Source organism: Poromitra crassiceps, assembly GCF_964638095.1.
Source record: "Poromitra crassiceps genome assembly, chromosome: 8".
NCBI classification, from domain to species: Eukaryota; Metazoa; Chordata; class Actinopteri; order Beryciformes; family Melamphaidae; genus Poromitra; species Poromitra crassiceps.
Window position 1 is genome coordinate 10,025,205 of NC_139629.1, and position 24,671 is coordinate 10,049,875.

Genomic DNA, 24,671 nt, shown 5'->3' on the forward strand with positions numbered 1-24,671 from the left:
TATTCACCACACACACACACACACACACACACACACACACACACACACACACACAATGCATAGCGCCTCAGCCAAACGTAGAGCCTCTCTCTCTCACTCAGAAACACACACACACACTCATGCAAATTCAAGTCCAGACCTGGGCAATCGACCACAATTCCCCCCCCCCCCCCCCCCCCTCCGCTCGATGTTCGCGTGAGTAAGTGGGCCCCTCTGCGGCCCTCTGTTTGTTTTCATTCTCCTTTTCTTTCCCACTGCTGAATTGTGCATTGTGTTCTTTCTTCCCCCCGTCTCTTTCCGTTGTTAACTGCTAAACGCTTTATTACGCTGCTCTGTTCTGTTCTGTTCTGTGCAGCGTTGTTGCTTAGCGTGCTGTTACAGTTCTCCTGGGCTGCCACAGTGCTGGACCGGGCCAGGAGGACTTGACAGCCAGACTGGAGAGGTCAGAAGGTGGGGAGGAGGAGGAGGAGGGGGGGTTATGAGCATAGCCCCTTCACAGAGCAGGCAGAATGGGGTTATGAGGTCAGGGAACGGGATGTTAAGAAGACATCCCTTTCAGCGCCGCTGTCTTTGGTAGGGCCAGGAGGTGTGGCCAAAATACCACTACCAGTAATACTATTTGTGTTATTATTACTCAACTTCCTATCAAGTGACTGGGTAAAAAGTGTGGTGAGTTTCAGATTATACTCATAGTTGTGTGAAAAGAGGCCTATTGATATTCAATGACTGGGCTATGGTTGGTGTTAGGGTTAGGTTTAGGATTGGTATAAGGTTTAAAAATGGGTCCAGGTTGAGGGTAGTAGTAGGGCAGTGCAATTGATCAAATTTTAATCTCTGTTTCAATTTTGGCGTCCCACAATTATTAGGAAAAAAAGATAATGGGGGATTCCAATAGACTCAGACCGGCCTCCAAAAAAAAACCTCCAAAGTGGGCGTGTCCGTGGAAAACCATGGGCAAAATAACAGGAACTGAGTTGAAGTTGAACCGTCTTGCTTGAAATGCCATGGTCTTTGGCTGCGCTGCCTGCGCACCAGAGCACCAGAGCACCAGAGCACCAGAGCACCAGAGCACCAGAGCACCAGAGCACCAGAGCTGGGCACTGGAGCAGAACGGCTCTGTGCTCAGCTGACAGTAGCAGCACCCAGTAGCTCTAGAAACGCTAGAAATCTAGTAGAAATTGTCTTAAAAATGTCTATATTCCAGCAACACAAGGAAAAGGTTTCAAGGCTTGTTACTGCATGGAGAAAAGCTGATATTCTTTCTTTCTACTGTTCCATGGGCCATCTCAGTGCTACGCTAATGCTAAGTAACGTTGCTAACGGCTAACGTAGGCTCAGGTCTGGCTGCCTAATGTCAAGAGTGCCAAAGTCACCCCCTCTCTCTGTCCATGGGATTTCATCCGCCATTTTTCCATAGACCTTGCGTAAAATGCTTATAGAAATAGTTTTACTTGGTCAAACCAAGCGACTCTCAACTATACTTAGAATCAGGGGAGACCCTGTAAAATTTGACTCGCTAAGGGGTGGGCAAATTTCGACGAAAAGTCAACTTTGGCCCAGCGAATTTCGACTAGTGTTTTTGCTAGAAATGCCCATCTGCCCAAATATCCATTTCAGTTAAGCGGCGGAGGGACGTCTGTGAATAGTGTTTCCCGCCGGCGTAGCATAGCTGATTAGATGACATGCGACTATATACCAGGCGCTCACAGAGTGTTGGAGGGGGGCTTTTAACCAATCATCACTCCTCATGCCTAAACCCAACCAAGTATCATTCCTCATGTCCCTCCGGCCAATCCAATCTAGCATGGACCAGAGAGCAGACTAGCACACAGGCCCAGCCGGGCCGCAGCCGCAGCCGCAGCCTGAAACCGAATGGAGACGCAGACAAGCTCAGCTGCGTGGCCCCGCCCACACAAACGCACACACAACCGACATGAATGAACAGGTACACACACAGACCAGGAAACAGGACACACACAACTAAATTAAATTCCCATCGGCAGGGACCTGGAGCGGTGCCAAGTAGAGTCTAACCTTACTGTATGAAGGGACTGAGTCACTCCCGGTAATTGTGCTAAAAGCTAAGTGATGATCCTCTCATATCATATTATTACACTAAAGAATTCCTAGATCCCAGAACACCACAACAAAACAAGACTGATGACAGTGCGCCACAATGCCAGTTTCTCTCTCTCTCTCTCTCTTGTGCACTCTCTCCCTCCCCCTCGGCCTCCTCTCTCTCTCTCTCTCTCTCTCTCTTGTGCACTCTCTCCCTCCCCCTCCCCCTCGGCCTCCTCTCTCTCTCTCTCTCTCTCTCTCTCTCTCTCTCTCTCTCTCTTGCACACTCTCTCCCTCCCCCTCCCCCCTGGCCTCCTCTCTCTCTCTCTCTCTCCCTCCCCCTCGGCCTCCTCTCTCTCTCTCTCTCTCTCTTGCACACTCTCTCCCTCCCCCTCCCCCCTGGCCTCCTCTCTCTCTCTCTCTCTCTTGCACACTCTCTCCCTCCCCCTCCCCCCTGGCCTCCTCTCTCTCTCTCTCTCTCTCTCTCTCTCTCTCTCTCTCTCTCTCTCTCTCTCTCTCTCTCTCTCTCTCCCTCCCCTCTCTCTCTCTCTCTCTCTCTCTCCCCCTCGGCCTCCTCTCTCTCTCTCTCTCTCCCTCTCTCTCTCTCTCTCTCTCTCTCTCTCTCTCCCCTCCCTCCCTCTCTCTCTGTCAGTCTTGGTAAAAGCTACAGCTGTGCAGGTCGGAGCTTGCTTTTCTTCTGATGATGCGCCATCGTTCAGACATGAGGGGGAACAAAAGTCCCATTCTTCTGCGAGGATCGACTCTCTTTGAACTTGCGGAGGGAAATTGGGTGGGCTCAGGTGGGCAGTGTGTGCGTGTCACATGGCAGTGGGTTACACTCGGAGGCATTACTATCTATGTAGAGCCACCTAGTGGGGACAGGAAGTATCAGTGTGATGAAATATTGTGCCTGGGGCAAGACACATGATTTCCTCTTCTCGTGTGTGTGTGTGTGTGTGTGTGTGTGTGTGTGTGTGTGTGCGCGTGTGCGTGTGCGTGTGCGTGTGCGTGCGTGCGTGTACTGAAACTTTCTTTAGAATTCTAGTAATTCGAGCAGGCAGATAATCCTGAGAATGCCGAGCACATCTACAGTAGAGCATGTAGCTTCTTCAAACATGTTCAACCACAAACAAAGTCATCAAAATTAGGGGCGCTGAGTTTTCGTCTGCTACAACAAAAGCATAACTTCCAAATTGGAAAGGTAATCTGACCACACCATGCCATGGTGGGCCTCAGAGAACAATGCTTAACACTGAGGGTGGTTTCCGCAATCCAGCGCCTTGCTGTGTGCGCGGAGCGAGAAACTTAGACTCGAGCAGCGCGCCGCTTCTTTCACGTTGGCAAAAGAGTCCACATTTCTGGCAAAACCAAAACAAACAATGGAGCTGATGCCAGTTGTTTGGCTCGGTACCAGCTTGGTACAGGCTGCCTTTCATTCTCTACAAATACTAAATGCCAAACCAAGTTCTGCACTCAGAACTTATATATATATATATATATATATATATATATATATATATATATATATATATATATATTTATACAACAGTAAGTTCCGGCCGGGCAATTTGATTGGACAAGAGGGATCCTACCAGTGCCAATATTTCATGATAATGCACTGGCGCTTCACTGTGTGTAGATCACTCCGCTTCACAGCTGCTCTAATCAACAAAATGCTTCACAGCTACAGTAGTAAAGTAGACAGCCTGCAGTTAATTAGGCTGATTAGGCTACATTTTCGGCAAAGCAGAAAGCTGAGGGAACTATTTTTGTTGGCGGAGGAATAAATAGAGAAATCATATATTTTCTCAGCTTTTTGTCATTTTTTTAATCAGCTTTGTTTAATAGAACTGTTGTATAAAAGCAATATCACACTCGAGGTCGTGCGGTTGTTGTCTAATATCGGCATTGCTGTGATTATCTTCGGCACTCGGCCTGCGGCCTCGTGCCTACGACCGAATCACAGCAGTGCCGATATTAGCCAACAACCGCACTCCCTCTCGTGTGATATTGCTTAAATATACACATACATATGTATGTGTATATATATATATATATATATATATATAAGTTCTGTATGTAGAATATAAGTTCTATATAAGTTCATACATATGTATGTGTATATATATATGTATATATATATATATAATATATATATATACTAGGCATCTCGCGCTCGATTCCTGCATGGCATCGCCTGCTCTATTGGCATGCGCAGCGCACAATTGCATCACTGATCACATCACTTACTGATGACATCACAATTGCTCGAGTGACCGGATATTGTGACATCATCGGTGACATCACAATTGCTCGAGATCGGCCTCACTCATTCAGATGTGCCTCGCCCAAAAGGCAAGACTGAAGCATTAGTCTTTGATAACATCCAGGTAGCTCCTGCTAGTCTGTCCTCCTCGTGAACACCGTCCGCCTCACACCTGAACTACTTCCCTCCTATGTATATATATCATAAAAAGCATGCCTTTATACAACAGATACCTTGCCAAAGGCCTTGTGCAGTCGTCTAACTGCTAGTGGTTGTCTAAACAACAGGCTTTGTTCTCTTGTTAGCAGAGGCTATGACACTGAGCGGATCAGGTAAAGACTAGTGGCGTCCTGTCATGCTGAGCTTCTTGTCTCGGGGGCCTCAGAGGGGCCTCAGAGGGGCCCCCACAGCACAGATGAAGGGAGGATCATTGCTTCAAGGCCCATAGCAGATAAGCCCTAAACATGCTGCTTGACAAGTTGATGTTCGAGTCTGGAGAAGTTATCTAAAGGAGATGTAATCAGTGGAAGGGTCCCAACGTCTTCTAATCATCTTAACAGAGTCCACTGAATACATTTCACCCTGAGAGAATTGTCATGCTGTGTATATATCCTAGTCTTCAAAAGAACCAAGGCATGTCACAGTCAAGTCAAGTTCTCAGTCAAGTTCTCAGCCAAAGTTCCGTCTTTGTTTTCAGAATGACAAAGTAAATAATGAATAAAGAAGCAAGCTGGATCCCTCTGGAACATCTGAAAGAGACCAAATGGCAAAAGAGTTGTGGCTGATCTTTCTCCCAAGTAAACCATGCCAGTGAGTCACTCTCCACTCCCGTGAACTACGTTGCACACAGTCGCAGTCTTGAACCTGGGAAGCTGCGTTCCATGACTCAACTGTTGTGAAAACAAACGGTTTTATTTTCGCCTCTTTAACAGAACATTTTCTTTTTAAGATGTAGTAGCACATGTCGGAAAAGTGGGCACGCTGACAAATATAAGCATCCTCTTCACAGCTATGCCAAGACTGTACAGTCAACTGATTTGACGCGATGCTCTCTGATGTCGTTATGTCATTTTAACGACTTCATGATGGCAGCAGGCCTTTCCTTCCGTGAGCACGCCGCAATAAAACCACGGGCCTTTTTTTTCTGTTCCTTTCCAACAGTGCGCAGTTTATAAAACCTATTACAAAATGTACATCATTAATATTACACAGAAAGGCATCCCTGGGGGCTCTGATCCCCATCTGTTTCCACTAAGCCCACAACATGGCGGGTTAACATGTTCCAACACAAAACAGGACGTTTTTAAGCACCATTACAGACTAAACAAGTGTAGCCAACACGCTCGTCTTGTGCTGCCACAGATGTGCGCCAACCATATCCAACATGAAGTCACGGAGAGGCAGGCAGAAAGGAAAAAAAGAAACAATTTCTGCCCCGGTGGTGATGGATGGAATTTCTTCCCGGTTGCCATGATTTTGATTACGGCCGGTGGCAGGGCTTCAAACCAGTGGCACGAGAGCAGAGCAGTGGTCTGTCATGACGTCACCGTCCACATGCCACTCTGCTCTCCACACCCTGTTTGGGCTTCATTACATGGGAAGGAATGAAGACATGACGGCAGTGGAACCGAGATCAGTAATCGATGACAGAGAGGGGGAGAAGGGTTTTCCTATGGGATCACATTAAAGGATTTTGCTGTAGTAAGTTTGTGTCAGTCGTATAAGTTCCCCTCCTTTTTCATTTGCTCTGGTCTGTCTGCACACAGTCAGCATAGTTGGCCCATTCAGAAAGCCAGCGTCCTCCACGGAGCGAGATAATCCATCACAGTAAACATGAAGGCTTCGTTTCAACTTCACGCATCCTGTCAATCAGCTGACTGACACCCACAGGAAGAAATGGAAGTCTCCTTCAGGAAATAATCTGTGGGGGGGGGGGGGGACATTATTAAATCAACTTTATTCTTGTCACATCCACGTCTTTTTCGTTAGGACAGTAACTTGATGTCAAGGTACGTTTTGACAATGCAAAACCTACAAAAATTTCATTTTCATTTCATTTTCAGAAGAGACCAAAAGTAAGGAGTGCAAAGGTCTTGCTGTAGGTCCTGGGTCTTAGGAAAGCAAAAAGAGGTACAGTAACAGCGAAGGAGAGAGGGATTTCTTTAGAGAAGGTAGAGGAGGGATGAGGGCTGAATGAGAGAGAGATAGAGAGAAGGTTGGGTGAAGGACAATGAGCGGCAGCCCATGTAGAAGAAGAAATGATGAAGATGGTTGTGGAGGCAGTCGATGCACTCCACCCCCAGCATGAAGCCAACACTTGGGGGTTGTGTGCATGAGGTCGGAGGGTGCGAGAGTCCAGAAACCTCCCAGACTCGTGCCTGTTCTTCTTCTGTGACTTTCACAGTTCGCGTGCTAATGTGCCCTCTCTCTCTCTCCATCCCCTTCCCTTCTTTGACCTCTGCTGCCCCCTTCCTCTCATGTTCTTCCCTTTTCTGCAGCAACCCTGAAGAAAAGCAACAGCAGCAGTGTCATGTTTCCCAGAGGGAATGGGCTGAACGGGAACGGGATGAACTCCGCAGCCTGCAGTGAAGGAGACCTACTGCTCCAGGTACTAAAGAACACTGAAGGAGGAAGCTCAACTCAAACCCAAACAGGACGTTTGAATGGGTCTTGTAACACTGTACTTCCCATGTAAAGTCACTTCCGTACCAACGTAAAAAATGATTTTAATAACCATTGGTTTTGGCCTTGGTGTCCTACATTTTGGCTGCGATGCCCCCAATAAATTAGCATTTTTCAAAGGCCAAAGTGGCCGTGCCCTAAAAATGACTTAATTCCAGGCCTGGTACATTGTGTGACATACAGATTACTTTTGTTGCGTAGTTGTAGTTCTTATATTTGTAGTTGTATTTTGTACTGTGATGAGTAAAAACACGACAATTCCAGTCACTGCATTTCTGGATATAACTTGTAAGTCTAATTCTGAGGAGAGTAGGCAAGAGAAATATGATCAATCTGTTCTTTTCATTGTCCCATATGAAAATGCTGAGACAATTTCACTCATATTTCAAGTACACTCAACAATCACTGACTGACCCAAGGGTGGACCTATAGTCACTGGTGGGGGACAATGATTTGCTTGAAGGCACAGAAACAGAAGAGAGGAACTATGGCAGCAGCGTTCAGTCTCAGGCCAGCAGGTTCATGTGGGGTCAGAGACTGGGGGTTCTAGGAGGGTGTGATCACACCTTGGGTTTATTTGTCTTTGGCCCGAGCCGTAGTGGAAAAGTTTACTTGACTTAAATGCATTTTTTGTATTTGGTTAATTTGGTTCACACACTGCCAATTGCGAGCGAACCACGGCTTGAAAGCAATTGACATTTGGGGAAAGAATGAGGGTTGGCGCTTTCTGTTTTGTCCCAGTCCTGACTCCCTGTAACGCTCACTTTAGTTCAGTCCTGACTCCCTGTAACGCTCACTTTAGTTCAGTCCTGACTCCCTGTAACGCTCACTTTAGTCCAGTCCTGACTCCCTGTAACGCTCACTTTAGTTCAGTCCTGACTCCTTGTAACGCTCACTTTAGTCCAGTCCTGACTCCCTGTAACGCTCACTTTAGTCCAGTCCTGACTCCCTGTAACGCTCACTTTAGTACAGTCCTGACTCCCTGTAACGCTCACTTTAGTCCAGTCCTGACTCCCTGTAACGCTCACTTTAGTTCAGTCCTGACTCCCTGTAACGCTCACTTTAGTTCAGTCCTGACTCCCTGTAACGCTCACTTTAGTCCAGTCCTGACTCCCTGTAACGCTCACTTTAGTTCAGTCCTGACTCCCTGTAACGCTCACTTTAGTTCAGTCCTGACTCCCTGTAACGCTCACTTTAGTTCAGTCCTGACTCCCTGTAACGCTCACTTTAGTTCATCGTGCAGGACGTGTCTGCGCTCTTTGCTGTGATGTATTTTCTCTGACATTCATACCAGTTAAGTGAATATGAGCATCACTCCAGATGTAAGCGCTGGTTATCACACGTCAACAACCATCCCCTTATACACATACAAAGCCCTGTGTTTTGGGGTTTCCTGTATACATCTGTGACTTGTTAGGACTTAGGGTTTAGTTGTCATGTGTAGCTTAATATTCTGAATAGACGAATATATTGATGGCAGTGTGTGATGTAAAGTAGTGTTGATGGTAGTCTCTCCCCAGACTCAAATATTACGTTGCATCGCTGCGCTCCGCATACTACGTAAATGAGTCTGTGCCAGTTAACAGCCACTGCTGGTTTTTTAAGGCGGGTTCATGAAAAAAGGCACGACACGCACAATCCCAACCTGTATAGGGCAGGTGCAGAGCTTGAGGCAGGAATAGTAGGAAAGAAAGTAAAGCTCGCACACTGCAAGGCTCCAGTTGAGTGTTTTTATTTAACACCGGTAGGTAACGTTTGGGGCACCATGCCCTTCCTGTCTGAGGAAGGGCAGGGTGCCCGGAACGTTACCTATTGGAGACGTTACTGATTGGAGAGGACTGAAGCCATCACTGGCATATGACTGGCCAAGTGAACGGTTCCCTCCCATAACCAGCCGGCTGAGGGAAAGTGTTCCAGACCCAGAGAGAGCTCTGCAGCATGCAGTAACGTAGTGTATCAGCGTAAGAACTCTCATGGGTCTGGCTATGTCTATGTTGATGGTAACAACAGCTACACTGAAGCTGTTCACTTCAGTTGTTTTGGAGAAAGCAGCGGCTACAAAGTTGTGCTGGCAACCTCCCTGTGTGTTAAATGGACTAACGCATTTCACCTGCATTTTCATTTGGCATGAGGGCGAGTAGGTGATGACAGGATTTTCATTTTTAGGTGAACTATTCCTTTAAGCTCAGGTGGTAACTAAGCACAGATAAGCCAAAGATTCCGCATTCTAATTCCGAGCGAGTCCACTTAATGCCAAGCTGGTCACAGCGTTTCGCAAATGACACGTTTGTTTTGTCTGTAACGTGCTCGCTAAACTCAAAGCTGCTATACAACTAAAAATGATTGTTATTACCAGTGGTGTGGTCGGTGTAAATTGCGCCCTTACACATGACATGACATCACTGAACACTTTGAGTAAAAAGTCACACAGGTTGACCAACAGTGTTGGGCAAGTTACTTTCCAAATGTAATATACTACATATTACTAGTTACTTTCATTTGAAAGTAATAAGTTACTTTACAATATTACTGTCTGTGTAGAGTAACTCATGACTTATTATTACACCACTATTGCATTACTTTCACCAAAATAACAGCAGTAGCAGAATGACATCGCTGACCCACAAAAACACACAATTTGATTAGGAAATGAATCACGATTGTATCTTTATTTAAATATGTGCTTTGATTTTTTTTAAATGTAACTCAATTTGTAACTTGTGTTACTTGACAAAGTAACTGGTATAATATGACTGAAAGCCGAGTTACTGCTAAAAGTGATATATTACATGTATAATATGTTACTTTTGTAACATTACCCCCAACACTGTTGACCAACAACACCCTCTGACGCCGGCCTCAGGCTAGTAGGTGTGTAGATAAAGAGTCAGATGATGTTTGCTTGTGTGCTAGTGTGGCTATAGATAATCCGGGCCTATCCTCCGTTTAGCAGGAAGTTATGACAGGTGCCACAGTTTGTCCCCGGTGCCACTTGCCAAGGCCCGGCCACGCTTTGTGCCGCTTAACAAAACCCCAGGCTCGCCTCCCACCCCCCCCCCCCCCCCCCCCACACACACACACACACACACACACACACACACACACACACACACACACACACACACCCCACACCGTGTTGACTCACGCTCATGTGTCAGCTACATTTTCACACTTGGAAAAGGCTGCAGTGTTTGGGTTTCTCACACACGGAGAAGCCTTTTGTGATCGGCAGCATGCAATACCTGTGAGAAGCAGCTGCTGACGGCAGCATCTCGCTCACAGGATTGAGACTCGGCGAATGTCACGCAAAACTCTGGAGAACTAGAAAGCAGGTCAAAGATACAAGATATACAATGGATATCCAGATGGTTGTTGTCTTATAATGAGATTATTGCACATTGTGTGTGTGTGTGTGTGTGTGTGTGTGTGTGTGTGTGTGTGTGTGTGTGTGTGTGTGTGTGTGTGTGTGTGGTCTCAAGTGGGCCAGACAAAGAAAATCATTGCATAATAATAATAACCTATAACAGGCCTGGAAATGAGTCATTTTTATGTCAAGGCCACTTTGGCCTTTGATGAATAGGAATTGATTTGGGGCATCACAGCCAAAGCGTAGGACACCAAGGACAAAACCATCACAGCCAAAGCGTAGGACACCAAGGACAAAACCATCACAGCCAAAGCGTAGGACACCAAGGACAAAACCATCACAGCCAAAGCGTAGGACACCAAGGACAAAACCATCACAGCCAAAGCGTAGGGCACCAAGGACAAAACCATCACAGCCAAAGCGTAGGGCACCAAGGACAAAACCATCACAGCCAAAGCGTAGGGCACCAAGGACAAAACCATCACAGCCAAAGCGTAGGGCACCAAGGACAAAACCATCACAGCCAAAGCGTAGGGCACCAAGGACAAAACCATCACAGCCAAAGCGTAGGGCACCAAGGACAAAACCAATGGTTATTAATCAAACCCTTTTTTTCAGTCAAATGGCTAGTGAATGTTCAAACTTTACCAGCCACTCAATAGGTTACCATTGTTTTTTTGGCTGGTGAGTAAAGCAAATCTACCAGCCACTTGCATACCGGTATTTTACCAGCATTTGGCCGGTGCTAGAATTGGACCCTGTCTGTGAATATCTGTCATTATCCCTCTATGAGTGCCGCTCACTGTCAATTCTACCATCTCTTCCCCATCCAGGCACTAAGTGGATTTCTGATGGTGGTCACTGACGAGGGATCGGTGTTCTATGCCTCTCCTACAGTCCAAGACTACCTGGGCTTCCATCAGGTAAGAACGATGCGCCTCCTAGCTCCTTTTGAATTCCACCTCGTCGACATCTTACATCTCTTTGTGGGCTGCCGAAGCCATTTTTGCTGAAGCTTCTCCACCGGCGTGTCTCACGGCATCGCTAAAATAAATAAAGACTACGTTCTGTCATTTTAGATTGATGAGAGCATTCCAAATTCAGGAAATGGATTACCGTGTAGTGTGAGTGGCAGTGAATTCCTGCATGAGGTGGATGAAACCGGCTTTAGTTGAATTCTGCGTTCTAGATGGGTTAGTTCCTTTGTGAAGTAACCCTCGTGGACTAACAGCCAAGGGCAACATTTGTTGTTAATCAGCGCATACAGGGGGGAGCATAGCTCAGCGCACGGCTTGGGATGCGTCCAATTTTTCATTTATCATCAAAGAAATGCATTTGCGGCCCAACCACCTGTTACCTAACCAAAATAGGCAGGCGTTGAAGGAAATGTCTTGTCGAAGAATTTGCAGTTGCGATTGCTTCTCCTTTGGTAATTACAGCAGGAGCATATACCTAATCAAAGCTTTTCTTATATGGACACATGCAGATTCCAATGTTTCTTCACAGGGATAGTCCACCGTGAATATTAGAATCTGCTGTACTGTATGTAGCACATGTGCTTCTCATTATCTATACTTTCTTTCATTATCTCTGCTGCATCTGTACTGCGTTGCTTGCAAAGCCCATAAAAAGCGATGTCGGGCGTTCCTTTCATCTTACTGTAAAGCCAGTGATCTGCAAAACAGGAACATGTCTTTTGAAGAAACAAAAACAACAACAGCCTATAAGTACCCCACACATTCCTAACCAAGTTCGGATTTAGCTCAGTGTCTGCACCACTCGCTGTATGTTTGTGGTCCCTCGTATCTCAAAGGATCAACCAAAGAGTGTATGTTATGAAACCTTCGCCGTGGTTCCTCCTCCCCATCTCACGAGTAAAACATTGACCAGACATCATCGTTAAACATCCTTGAAACCTTTGCAGAGAGCGCAGACCTGCGCCAAAAGTCCAGTCTGTTGTGATATGTACGTTTTGTCAGCCGGATTGGATCCGCTCCAAAATCGAATGGGTTCTTGGCCCCTGCTACACTCTCCCAAACAGTTTCATGAAAATGGATCGTGAAATCCTGTTCACAGACAAACGGCACCAAAAACACAACTTCCTTGGGGGGAGGCAACTAACTCACAAACTCTCTGAGACAAATCAGAACAGCTTTGAGAGTAAGTTTGTAGTAGTTACTCTAAGCTATGATTCTGTGAATAATATACAATGACATATCTTCCTATTTAATGCATTTTGACAGGAGCTAAAGGATTGGGTTTCATCTGAACAATGTGTGTGTGGGAAAGTGATGTTTATTTACTAGTTCCAAATAGCCAGTCCACTGAGCTACTGACCACAAGCCACATAATACCTCTTGTTTTTAAAATGAGCTGTGGTGTGTCTCACTTCTCAGTACCAAGAAAGCAGAAGAGGACAGTAGCAACCAGACTTGCACCAGGCCAGCCAAGGAGCCACTGGTGCTCCAGGGTTTCTTTGTTTAAACAGCACACATGCTCCTTCAAGAAATCATAAATGGAACTTGCTTTCTTTTCTTCCTTTTGTGGTGGGCGCACATCGAGATGCTTTTTTGTTGTTGTTGCAACCAAACGGATAGTGTATAGTGGGCGATGTGTTCATTTCACCATCTCCGCGCAAATGACCCTCTGATGAAGCATTGACCCTGTTCTCCTCTGCCTACAGTCAGATGTGGTCCACCAGAGTGTGTATGAGCTCATCCACACGGACGACAGGGCCCTGTTCAGACAGCAGCTCCACTTTGCTCTCAACCCCACACCCTTTGGCGCGGATCAAGGTAAGTACTGCAGAGGAGGAGGCGTGCGCAGGGAAGAGTTTTTTTTTTTTTTTTGGGCAGTGGTGGCCCAATGGTTAGAGAAGCGAGCTTGTGACCGGAAGGTCGTCGGTTCAATCCCCGGGACCGGCAGGATAAATCTGGGTGGGGAAAGTGAAAAGGCAGCGCTTGCCCCTCCCTCATTACCACCACTGAGGTGCCCTTGAGCAAGGCCCTTAACCCCAACTGCTCCAGTGGAGCTGATCAGTGGCCAGCAGATCAGACTGTGGTTGTACTGGTCAGCTTCCAGGTATGAATGTGTGTGTGAATGTGAACAGGGCGCTCCTGAAAAAGAGAGCATTGCTCTCAGTGAGACTCCCCCTGTATACTGTAAATAAAGGTAAAAAAAAAAGAGTGCGCCATATCACCAACATGACCAAGTCACAAAGCCATGCTGTTCACCAACCATGCACAATGAGCTGCCTTATAGTGCTGCTTGACCAAATAAGCCAAGCCAAAGCCAAACAGTTGGATTGTTGAATGTCAACTAATAAGCTGTTGAAATGTTACAAAATACCCTTTAGACTCTCTGTATTGCGGACTATCCAGATAGTGTTACCGTCAATTTCTAAGCAAGTGCGCTTCTTCCATGTGTCCAATTAGTCCAATCTGTATCTCTGACTTGGCTAAAGGTCTCTGATGTTTAATATGTGTTATAATTATAATATCCATGTTCTCAGGCTTCCAAAGTGGCGGTGAGACAATGAAGTTTGACCCTGAGCAGCTTCCCCCCGAGAACTCCTCCTTCCTGGAGAGGAATTTTGTGTGTCGCTTCCGCTGCCTCCTGGACAACTCCTCTGGCTTCCTGGTTGGTATACATGATAAAAGCACATGTAGCATTTTAACAGCAGCCAATTATTACCACATTCATTTTGAGACATTAATATAATGACCATAATCATGGGAGGCCAACGCTGAGAAGCCTGCAAGTCTTAACCAGACGCGGCCCGATGGTTTGTTTTCACATAACCATCTGGGAACGAGTCAGTCGGGAAACCGTTTCAAAGGGGCAGGCAATTCAAAAACAATACCTGGAAGGTGATTGGATGAACCATCTGTCTATCACGGGCTCACTCTCGCTGGCGTCACACCTAAAGCCCGCCCGTAGCTGCCTCATCGGAGGATGCTGATTGGTGCGAAGCACTGGTGGTTCAGATTCAAACCAATAGATTGTAGCGTGACGAGATGGATTTGTCATGTGATCATCATGATCTCATGATCTCGCACAAATCCAGCTGCCACACAGGGTTGTGTCAGCCTCTACCAACACTAACAATACCACAGGCGTGAGATGGAGGCTATAGTTCAACTATCATCTCATTTGTTTACCATATTATACCAAGGTATCACAATTAAGTTAACAATAATATATTGATATATAGTCAAATCATTTGTTTCATTGTTTTCCCCCAACCAGGCCCTGAAATTCCAAGGGCGACTGAAGTACCTGCACGGCCAAAGCATTATGAGTGAGAACGGGACGTGCATCCATCCCCAGCTGGCTCTCTTCACCATCGCTACGCCGGTCCAGCCTCTGTCCATTTTGGAGATCAGGAGCAAAACGCTCATCTTTCAAACCAAACACAAGCTGGACTTCACTCCCACAGGCATCGACAACAGGTGAGGAAACACTAGAGCCGCTCATGATAAAGAGGCATTGTCCACATAAAAGGCTGATTCATGCAAAATTATTTCACAGAAAGTTGGAGAGAAAAACAGCACATAAACTGAAACAGAGAAATATTTTTTAAATCTCCTACACTTATTTGAAGGTCTTTTGTCTTTGTGAATGATGAAACGTTGCCACTGCTATAATACTTTGTTGCAATTTAATTTATAATGAATTACTGTAAATACTTTGGCCACTACATGAATGAGCAAGTTTTAAATGAACACACAGTACATGCTTTTAGAACATGAATTGACATTGAACATTGGAGGCATATTTCTTGTACAAAAATATATATTATTACGGTATTATATTTTCAACAGCCCTTGGCAGGTGAGCAAAAAAATACATTTCAGACACTGTGCTTTGCAACAGACATTTCCAAATCCTAGATCTCAAGAAAAGAAAACTCCTGCACACTGTCTCCACTTGCAAATGGTGGTTTATTTAAAAAAGAATTCGGTCCAACGACCTTCATCAGATTCTTCTTACAGAGTAAGAGGAGCGACCCAGTTGCATTAAGTGTATTTGCATTATTGCTATTTTTTGTAATTTATTTTGCTTTATTGCTGCTGCAATGTCAGACTTCTCTATACCTGCCAATTCAGGTTAATTGTCTCCAATTATGATACCAGGGTGTAGTGTGACCTGATTGGGCCACACATAGGTCTACCAGCCTATTTAACTGGGTCCTTCCTCTTACTCTGTAAGAAGAATCTGCTGAAGGTCGTTGGACCGAAACGTTATTCTTTTTGTTAAATAAATCTCCATTTGCAAGTGGAGACAGTGTGCGGGAGTTCTCTTTTCTTTGCATTCAGTCGGGTTTTCCCTCCTCCGATGCACCTGTCATTTTTAGGTGTGCAGAGGTTTTGCTCCTTCAAATCCTAGATCTCAAAATGCCATCTGTTGGCAAGTCCTAACAAGTTAGGAGGATACCTCTCAAGCTTGCCTAAATTACAATGGAAATATGAGCACTTTCATAATCACACGCATTTTACTTTTTGAATGGATTAATTTGTTTCACTAATATATTTTCATGCAGTTCTGACCAGTGTTCTCATACACTTCTGAAAACGTATTTGATCTTTGATCTTTCCTCCAGAGGTCGATGTTTGCTAACTGAAGTTTATATCAACACAAACGTCTCTGTTGTCTTTCTGCAGGGGGTCGGTTGTTCTGGGCTATTCAGAGATTGAGATCTGTATGAGAGGCTCTGGCTACCAGTTCATCCACGCAGCTGATATGATGTACTGCGCTGACAAGCACTTGTGTAGTATGTTGACACTTTGATCTCTGTTGTCACAAAATGGAACACAATTCATGCATTGTTACTGGGTGTTTGGGAAATTTAGAGTGAAATGAGTGTGATATGTACACACTGTGCACCTTTTTTTTTTACATGAAAACCTTTGGGAAGCGACCGCACGGTGGGAAAAAAGCAGACATTTTAAAAAGCCTGAAATAGCCAAAAAAATAAAGGGAAAATGAAGGGGGGAAAAGTCAGTCTTTTTTTTTTTTTTGCTTTAATCCCTGTGCTTTTATAACCTCTGAAACTCAACATTTACCCATATAGTGAATGGAGTTTTTCCACTGTGATCTTGTTAGACATGTTGTTGTGTCACCTGTAAGGCAAAGCTGTCTTACAGTACTTTCAGACAGTCTTTGTCTTCTCAGTCGACAGCAGACTAAAAGCTTGAAGGAGCATCCTAACCTTTGGTAACACTTTATTTGCATAGTCGGCCTACAGAGAGTTTACAGAGTATTTGTAACATTTCTGCAGGTTATTAGTTGACTTTGAACAATTCAGCCGTTTGGCTTTGTCTGTCGATGTTGTTTTAACAGCTTATTAATTGAGATTCAACCAAGAGATTCTGTTTGCTTCCTGTTCCACAGACCTGCACCCAGTGCAATATGTAGCTATGCTCATGAATTGCCACATAGACTCTATAGATAAACATCTGTTAAAAAGTTGAATTGTTAAATGTCAGCTAATAAGCTGTTGTGTAGGCGGACTATCCAAATAAGGGTTACCTAACTTTCAGTTTGGCCGGAGCCCATCTTGTCTATAGTGTCTACACTGTAATCACTTCAGTTGTGATCATGTGAAGTGTGATAGCCACAAGCTAAATCTTGCTAGCAATGGAAAAGAAGAAAGACTGTTCTGAATGTCACATCTCAGCAGAAATCACAAAGATATTTTCAGCTTTGTGTCATGACATTTCATGTTCCTTCTCCTATGTTAAAAGTTGTTTCCAGGTAACTTTGATTCCAATACAGAACCTTTTGTTTGTTTGTTACCACAGTGTATATGCTCAAATTTAAGATGTCAATGTTCAAAAAGACCATTACTGCTGCTAGCCTGCTTACAGTGTGTTGTTTTCCTCACAGTGATGAAAACCGGAGAGAGCGGTATGACTGTGTTCAGGCTGTTGACTAAGTCGCATCGCTGGCAGTGGGTGCAGTCCAACGCCAAGCTGATCTACAAAGGAGGAAGACCTGAATTCATCATCGCACGTCAGAGAGCTTTGCTGTGAGTGTGGGATCCCTTGACTACTATCTAGCTCAGTCTGCTTTCTGCTCTGCCATCAATTAACATGCCCTATTTGGCTTCTTTCAGCAACTCTGAGGGCGAGGAACATATGCGCCAAAGGAGACTGCAGCTCCCCTTCAGTTGCGCCACAGGAGAGGCTCTCCTCTACGAGCAGGGTCCCACGCTGGACCCCACCCAGTTTAAGCCCATCCCCATCTTCACCAAGGGAAAGGAGGACGTGGACCCAAATTCTTTGCTGGGATGCTTCCTGGCGCAGGACACGACCATCTACACCCAGGAAGTGGAGTCCCCGCAATCTATGGATCAGATGTTCATGGACAGCCGGGCCTTGGTCAACATCCAGCCCTGTGACTCGTGGCAGGCCGTCGGGTCTCACGCCAACCCAGATGGGCCGGTTGTCGTGAAGGAGGAGGCCAAACAGTCGGTGGTGGATATGATTGACACCCTGGAGAAGATGGCGCAAGACGGCGACTTGTGCGCGGCACTGCAGAGTCTGGAGGTGGATGCTGCCGAGCTGATGGAGTTGGAAAATGCCCTCACCAGACTTCAGGAGGAGGACCAACAGAGCAGCACCACGTCTGAGCTGGACAGCATCCTCACTAATGAGATCTTTACCTACATGGACACTGTTTTGTTCAGGGAGAGTATAAACGCCGGCCAGCCCGCCTGCCTCGCAGCACTCAACAATAATCAAGGAGAGCCGTTGGGTCGGGAGGCGCAGCCCTCCGCCACAGCACTGTGTGTGCCACAGCTGTTTCAGAGGCCGAGTGTCGACCACACTCACTCACCAGTGAACGGCCTCTGTGCTCTGCAGCAGGGTTCAAACAGCGGCCCGGTGAGTGTAGGGCAAAGCTTGGCAGATCCCGCTCAGATGTTCGCCACCCCGAAACTCTCCCATTATGGTCCCCTGGTCCCTCAGACTGACCCCACCTTCGAGAACTCCCTACAGCAGCTGCAGCTTCCGGACATCTTTAGCCCGTCGATAGAGCTCCCCGAGCTCTCTCTCCCCGTTACCTCAGGTAATAACGCCTCGCTCCCGTTTGACCCGTGTGGCCAGACGTCCATCAGCCACATGGGGATTCCCGGTCAGACGCAGTCAAACCAACTCAAGCAGTGTCTTCCTCGCAACGGCATGCAAGTCCCTTCAATGGCAGCTAATGGACAGCTGCTGCAGAGATCTGTTCAGCAACCAAACAGTGTAGCGCCCGTTGCAATGGACAATTTGCCGTCCCTGATTCCCTGCAATGACTTTTCCTCCCCGGCTGAATCGACCACACATAGTGTTCCCGTTCGCTTTCCCACAGGCTGCTTGCAAGGAAACGCCCCATTTCAAACACACAGCAACCACAGAGTTCAGCCGTGGCCGCAGGGCCAGCAGCCCAAGCTGCCCACCGCTGGCATCATGCACAACGGATACAAAGCGATGGCCGGCTTCCACAGCCAGCCCTCCTCCCACAGCCAGCCCTCCTCCCACAGCCAGCCCTCCTCCAGCCAAAGATTCCCTCCCGCCGGCCATTGGCCACAGAGCAGCAACGGACTGAACCACATTCAGCAGGGAGGCCAGGTGGATGGCCAGCCCGCTCCACCCAACAGCTGCATGTTTGACAAGCGCTCGCTCCCTCTATCGAACGGCAGCGGCCCCTCTGGCCCTTCCTGCCAGAGGGGGAGTGACACCCCTCTGGATCAGAGTCCTCCTCCAGGCTCCTGTTATTACCAGTGGGGCCGCAGTGAGCCAGTGGTGGGCACATCGGCCATCAACCAGGAGAACGCTAGCGTCAGTCCCCCAACTCACCCCCTCCAGCCCGCCATGACCTCCCCACAGGACATACTGGCCATGCAGCACTACCTGGGACGCAGCGAGCAGACACAGGTAGGTAAGCCCGTTAGAGGCCTGCAACCATTCATCAATTAGTCCATCGATAGAAAATTAATCGACAACTATTTTGCTCATCGATTCATCGTTTTGAGTCATTTTTCTTTAGGAGAAAAAAAAAGACAAAATTCTCTGATTCCAGCTTCTTAAATGTGTATATTTTCTGGTTTCTTTACTCCTCTATGACAGTAACCTGAAAGTCTTTGGGTTGTGGACAAAACCAAGACATTGAGAACGTCACCTTGGGCTATTCTCTGACATTTTATAGACCAAACAACGGATCGATTAATCAAGAAAATAATTGTTAGTTGCAGCCATAAACCCAGTTTCCGCTTCCCCCGTCTGTGCTTTGTGTTTTAATTTTGTTTCCTCCCCATTTCTTCTCAACAGAATCCAAACCTCCCCACTGAAAGCAGTGGGTTATATCGGCTGTAGCTCCTCTTGGTGATGAAAAGATGGACTTTTCCGAGCAGACCCAGGCCAATTGTTGCAACTTGTAAAGATGCAGCAAATCCTGTCCCTGAGAGGGAGGAACGGACGGACGGCAAGAGAAGGACGAAACGCATGATTAGCCTGTATCAGCGCTTAACCACAGACCTATATGCTTAAACTGATGTAACGACCATCATATTTTTATATTGCTTTGTCTCATATAGGGATGCATCGATACTGGTACTGTGCTCGTGTACTGTACTCGTAGCCTGAAAACAACTAATACAACAGCACCCGATACCACTTTACGACAACGTGACGTTAACCTGAACACAGAAACGGGCTCACAGCAGCGGATAATGCATTGGCAAAGAAGCTTAGCTGTTCACACATAGCGTGTTTTGCGTGGAAAAAGCAGCTGCCTGGAGCGCTTTTTGTGGGAAGAAATACAACGTGGATCAGAGGTCAGTATTAGAGTTCTCTGAAAATTCAAACCCGAGTTGGTTATTGGCAGAAAAGGCTGTGTAATAGGTGGTGGCTGGGGTGAGAGAGAGAAACAGGTGCGCGGCTACAGGAGAGCAGTTTTTTGACCGCAGTGAATAGTTTGAAAATTATTTTGAAAGGCTAAACGCCAACAAAAATGATTGAAGCTCTCGCTCGCTCGCCCACTCACTCACTCACTCTGCTAGCTTAAAGTGAACCGTTAGCCTGCACACACTGCAGCTAAAACACCAGTGGTAACGTTCCATGAAACTGTCAAGACCACAAAAAAATAGCGAAGTCCTTGCTCTTCAATACAACAACAAAACTCTCTGTCCAATTTACAGGTTAGCTCTTCTAGTAGACAAATACAGTGTTGTGGATCAAGCAAAGGCTTACCAGATATTTCCAATACATGTCTGGTATAATCCATACTGCCTTTACGATCGCTGTTACAGTAAAGTAAATTTACTGATTACGTCATATTTCCCCCACCGACACTTTCACTTCGTTAAGTTGTATTGATGATCTGTTCAAGCTCTATTCAGTAAAAAGTAATATCAGGCGCTCATGATGTTTTCAAATGTAATCATGTCAAATTTTGTTTAGAAACTTGAATAAATAACTAAAGAAGAGGTAAAGGACTGAAACCCATAATGTTGAAAAGGTGATCTTTTAATTAAACATGCTAGGCATTATATATATTATATAGATATTGGTTGACCCCTAATTAAGTACTCGGTATATCGGTACTCTGTATCGGCAAGTACTGAAATGTAAGTACTTGTACTTGTACTTGGTCTGGAAGAAAAAAAAGTGGTATCGGTGCATCCCTAGTTTCATATTATTATGTCCAACCTATACTGTCTAAAAGCAGTAGCCTGTCAGTCTTGAGTGATAATGAAGTATAAAGCCACAAGTGCATTGACCAGGATGGAGCTTGAGCCAGCGAGAGACACTGCTGGAGTTCCAAATTACCAAAGGAGGAATAAACTTTCATGAGGGAATCCAGACATCTTCACTTCCATGTTTTCAGCCAGAAACATTCACATTTCCCACATTTAAATGCATTAAATGCATGAATTTCATTCCAAAATGAAATGTCCACCATTTGGAAAAATTCAAAGTGCAACACACTGTGGACTTTTACTGAAAGTAATGAGACCCAGTTGTGTTTACAAGTTGGTGTCATTGTTACAGATGAAATTATCTGTATTTTCTTTCAATATTGATTTTTATTTTCCCTGAAAAATGTATACATAGCATTTTGGAATGAAACCCTTAAATAGGATTCATATCAATGTATAAATGTAATTTGTAATTCTCTGTTTGTATTATTTGTATTTGATATGTTCCAGGAAAAAGACATGTATAAGGCTTGCTTTGGTTCAAGTAATTGTATCCTCAATATGTACAGAATGCAATACCATGTGACATGTGTTTATGTAAGCTACATTGCAATTTAACAATTTTATAAGTAGCATAATAGAGAATATTTAGCGATTAGGGATGCAGCGATCTCTCAAATACTAAAATCTGAGACCCACAATTATCGTGTCGCAAAACAAAGCGACGTGAAGCAAAGTAGATCTCCAATGAAGAAAAATTAATCTGGTATCGTTCAGTTAAAATGTGATAAATTCTCGGCATCACCCTGATTCTCTATAGACCCTTTTCACGGGGGGGCCACTTTGTGTCGAAAAGGTAGGGTAAACACAGGTGCAAGCAAAACACTAATGAGAGTTTCCAACTTCCATGATTGGAAGTTGGAAACCCTCATTACTATTTTGCTTGCACCTGTGTTTACCCTGCCTTTTCGACACAAAGTGGCCCCCGTGAAAAGGGTCTATTGGTATTATGCATCCTAATGGCAATAGTATTTCTCCTGTTTGTTTTCTTATGATGCCTTCATATTTTCTAAATAGTTATTTGGTATTATACACACACTCTGAGCCATATACAAACCTATAACTACACGTTTGCTTGTGCTTTTGTCGCTTGTAAAACAGCTGCAAAGTGTCCAAGTATGTGAGACTCAGTAGACCAGTGGCCTTGACACATTAGAGATTGTCTGGAGAAAGGGGGGAGGGGCCTGAGCAGACAACCCATATAGAGGAACCAATCGATCAGAACCCATCGTTGATTCCCGTCGCCGGCCATATGTGGCGGGTCTCTCTGTGTGTGAGGGCGAAGAAGATGACGCCCCTTTGTTTTCTGTCCCACAGATCAGTATGGCCTCCTTTGCCTTGAGCTGCTTGCACATTGCACTCGATTATGGACCGCAAAGAAAGTGCCTATATGTCACGACTGTGCCTTCGATACACCTAGCCACTAAATCCTGAGCAAAAGGCTTATTACTTGTGCCATGTCATATATTTTTCATGTTTATGCTCCTTTAACTGCTACAGCTGCCATGTATTCTATGCTTTGTAAACACTTTTTTCCACAGCTATACAGTTTAGTATAGTCCACATGTATTTAGCCAAGTAGAGATAGAACCTATACCATATGTTGCAAAGCACACTTTGCCTTTGTTTCTTTTCTCTTTTTTTTCATAATAAATATATGTGCAATGGTTTAAATTATGTCGCATGATTTCTTCATGCGGTCAATGTTGAGATGAAATTGATCCCCGTGGGGAAATGAGGAAAAAGAATAGGATATAAGCACATAAATTATTATATTTGACAGTGTGGGAATAAAAGCTTGAATTATAATTTTGGAAAAGTAATACATCTCAAAGATAGAACATTTTGCTAACACTCCTTCAACTAACCATAAACTAGGAAGTCATCCATATATGCTGTGTGTAAAATATTGTTGCGATTGGGATCAGCTTTGCAAGAGAAAAATAGGTTTTGTATAGAAATAGGATTCTAGACCTTTCATAGGAGTTCTTAGGCAAAGCCTAAAGTTTGTTATATAGAGTCACCATCAGACTGATCAGTGTCATGTGTTTTTGCATGAGTGGTGGAGAAGATTTGAAATCTACGCACCACATTTGGTTGCTCTAGGTCCTAGGACTTATGGTATCTGAGGTCAGATCATTTTAGGGCAGAAAAAGAAGAATTCTAACCAAAACAATAGTGAAACAAATGCAGCAAAATGCAATATCACTGCCCATCTTTTGGCAGAGACGGAAAACACCTTTTCAGACCTACACCTGGGCCCTTCTTGAACTAACATCGTTCTCCCTCATCTTCTAAAAAATACAATCAAACTAATGTTACAGTACTTATTCCTTCTCAAACTACTTTCTACAAGTGCTAATCTATTTCTTCAAAAAGTCTTAGCTGTCAGACTGTGTTGCATAGTTGATTTCTCTACTGTTGACAAAATGTGATAATTTGTATATGCTGACATGTTAGGCAGAATGTGGAAGTATGGATTACTTGATTGCCCTGATTAATTAACTGACAGGTACTACAGACCATACTCATAAATCATGACCTCTATACCTTTCATAGGCAGAATACCAACAATCCTAATTTTGTCAAACCTTGAATGCCATCTCTCACTACTGCAGAAAGAACTTGTCCTTTTGTCCACCAGAGGGCTCACTTCTGTCCTCACCCCTTCAAGGTTCAAGTACAGTACATACAAGGATGTGATGTGTCACTGCTATTGGTAGCTTCATGATAGAGACTGTGTTCTATAGTGGGATATAAGAAAAAAACATGACTGAGTATAATAAACAATCAACCATAATTACATTTCAGTATTTATTTTTCCTCAAAAGACCCTATCTCCCTAACTGCCATCAGTTTGATGTTATAGTATCATGATGTAAGCCAGTGGTTCTCAACGTGGGTCCATGAACCACCAGAGGTCCTTGAGGGGGTTGTTAGAATTCAGCATTATTTTATTTGCACCCCTCCATTTGACGTATATTCCTGTGTAGCATAGGGTGGCCCATTACTTTTGGGAGCAAGGGCTAGTGGGCATCTGGCCCTCCAACAGAGCTTTTTCAGATGCAGACTCAAAACTTAATCATGTTCTAACATTCCAGGGACTCCTGAGAAAACCAGGCAACTAATAAAATATTGTTTTAACTTTTTGTACAACAGGTTGAGAACCCCACGTGGGTTGAGAACCACTGCAGTCAGAGAACTAATAAGGACAGGTGTTCTGATCAGGTTCAACTCTCCGCTGTCATCTGCATACCCACACTAAAGATTAACAACAATATGACATAAAAAAAATGTTTTGAACCTTAATTACACCATTAAATATTCACATTAACTTTAGACTAATAATGGCCGTGATGCCTGATGAATATTATGGCCCCTAAACATTATTCTGTGTGTAACTGGTCCAACATCCTTTGTATGCTTTCACTTGCTTGAAAAACTCCTTTGGTCTCGTTCGTTGGATGTTTGGGCAGCTAGTTTACAGCTGCAATATATCAGTCGTTCAAGCCTGATTTCCCATAACAGCGAGCGCTTATGCTGTTCTTCACAGA

General features: G+C 44.9%; 1 protein-coding gene across 1 annotated transcript in view; it reads left to right on the forward strand.

Annotated features, from left to right (window-relative positions):
- Nucleotides 1-22,791, forward strand: part of LOC310781309 (aryl hydrocarbon receptor-like) — a 71,290-nt gene extending 48,499 nt beyond the window's left edge. The window contains exons 3-11 of the mRNA XM_083641912.1: nucleotides 6,823-6,932; nucleotides 11,207-11,296; nucleotides 13,057-13,168; nucleotides 13,885-14,012; nucleotides 14,622-14,824; nucleotides 16,037-16,146; nucleotides 17,262-17,403; nucleotides 17,491-19,294; nucleotides 19,688-22,791. Of these exons, the coding sequence (XP_083498038.1) occupies nucleotides 6,823-6,932; nucleotides 11,207-11,296; nucleotides 13,057-13,168; nucleotides 13,885-14,012; nucleotides 14,622-14,824; nucleotides 16,037-16,146; nucleotides 17,262-17,403; nucleotides 17,491-19,294; nucleotides 19,688-19,732 (2,744 nt within the window). The 3' untranslated portion in view covers nucleotides 19,733-22,791. The remainder of the gene's footprint in view (nucleotides 1-6,822; nucleotides 6,933-11,206; nucleotides 11,297-13,056; nucleotides 13,169-13,884; nucleotides 14,013-14,621; nucleotides 14,825-16,036; nucleotides 16,147-17,261; nucleotides 17,404-17,490; nucleotides 19,295-19,687) is intronic.
- Nucleotides 22,792-24,671: the final 1,880 nt, after the last annotated feature.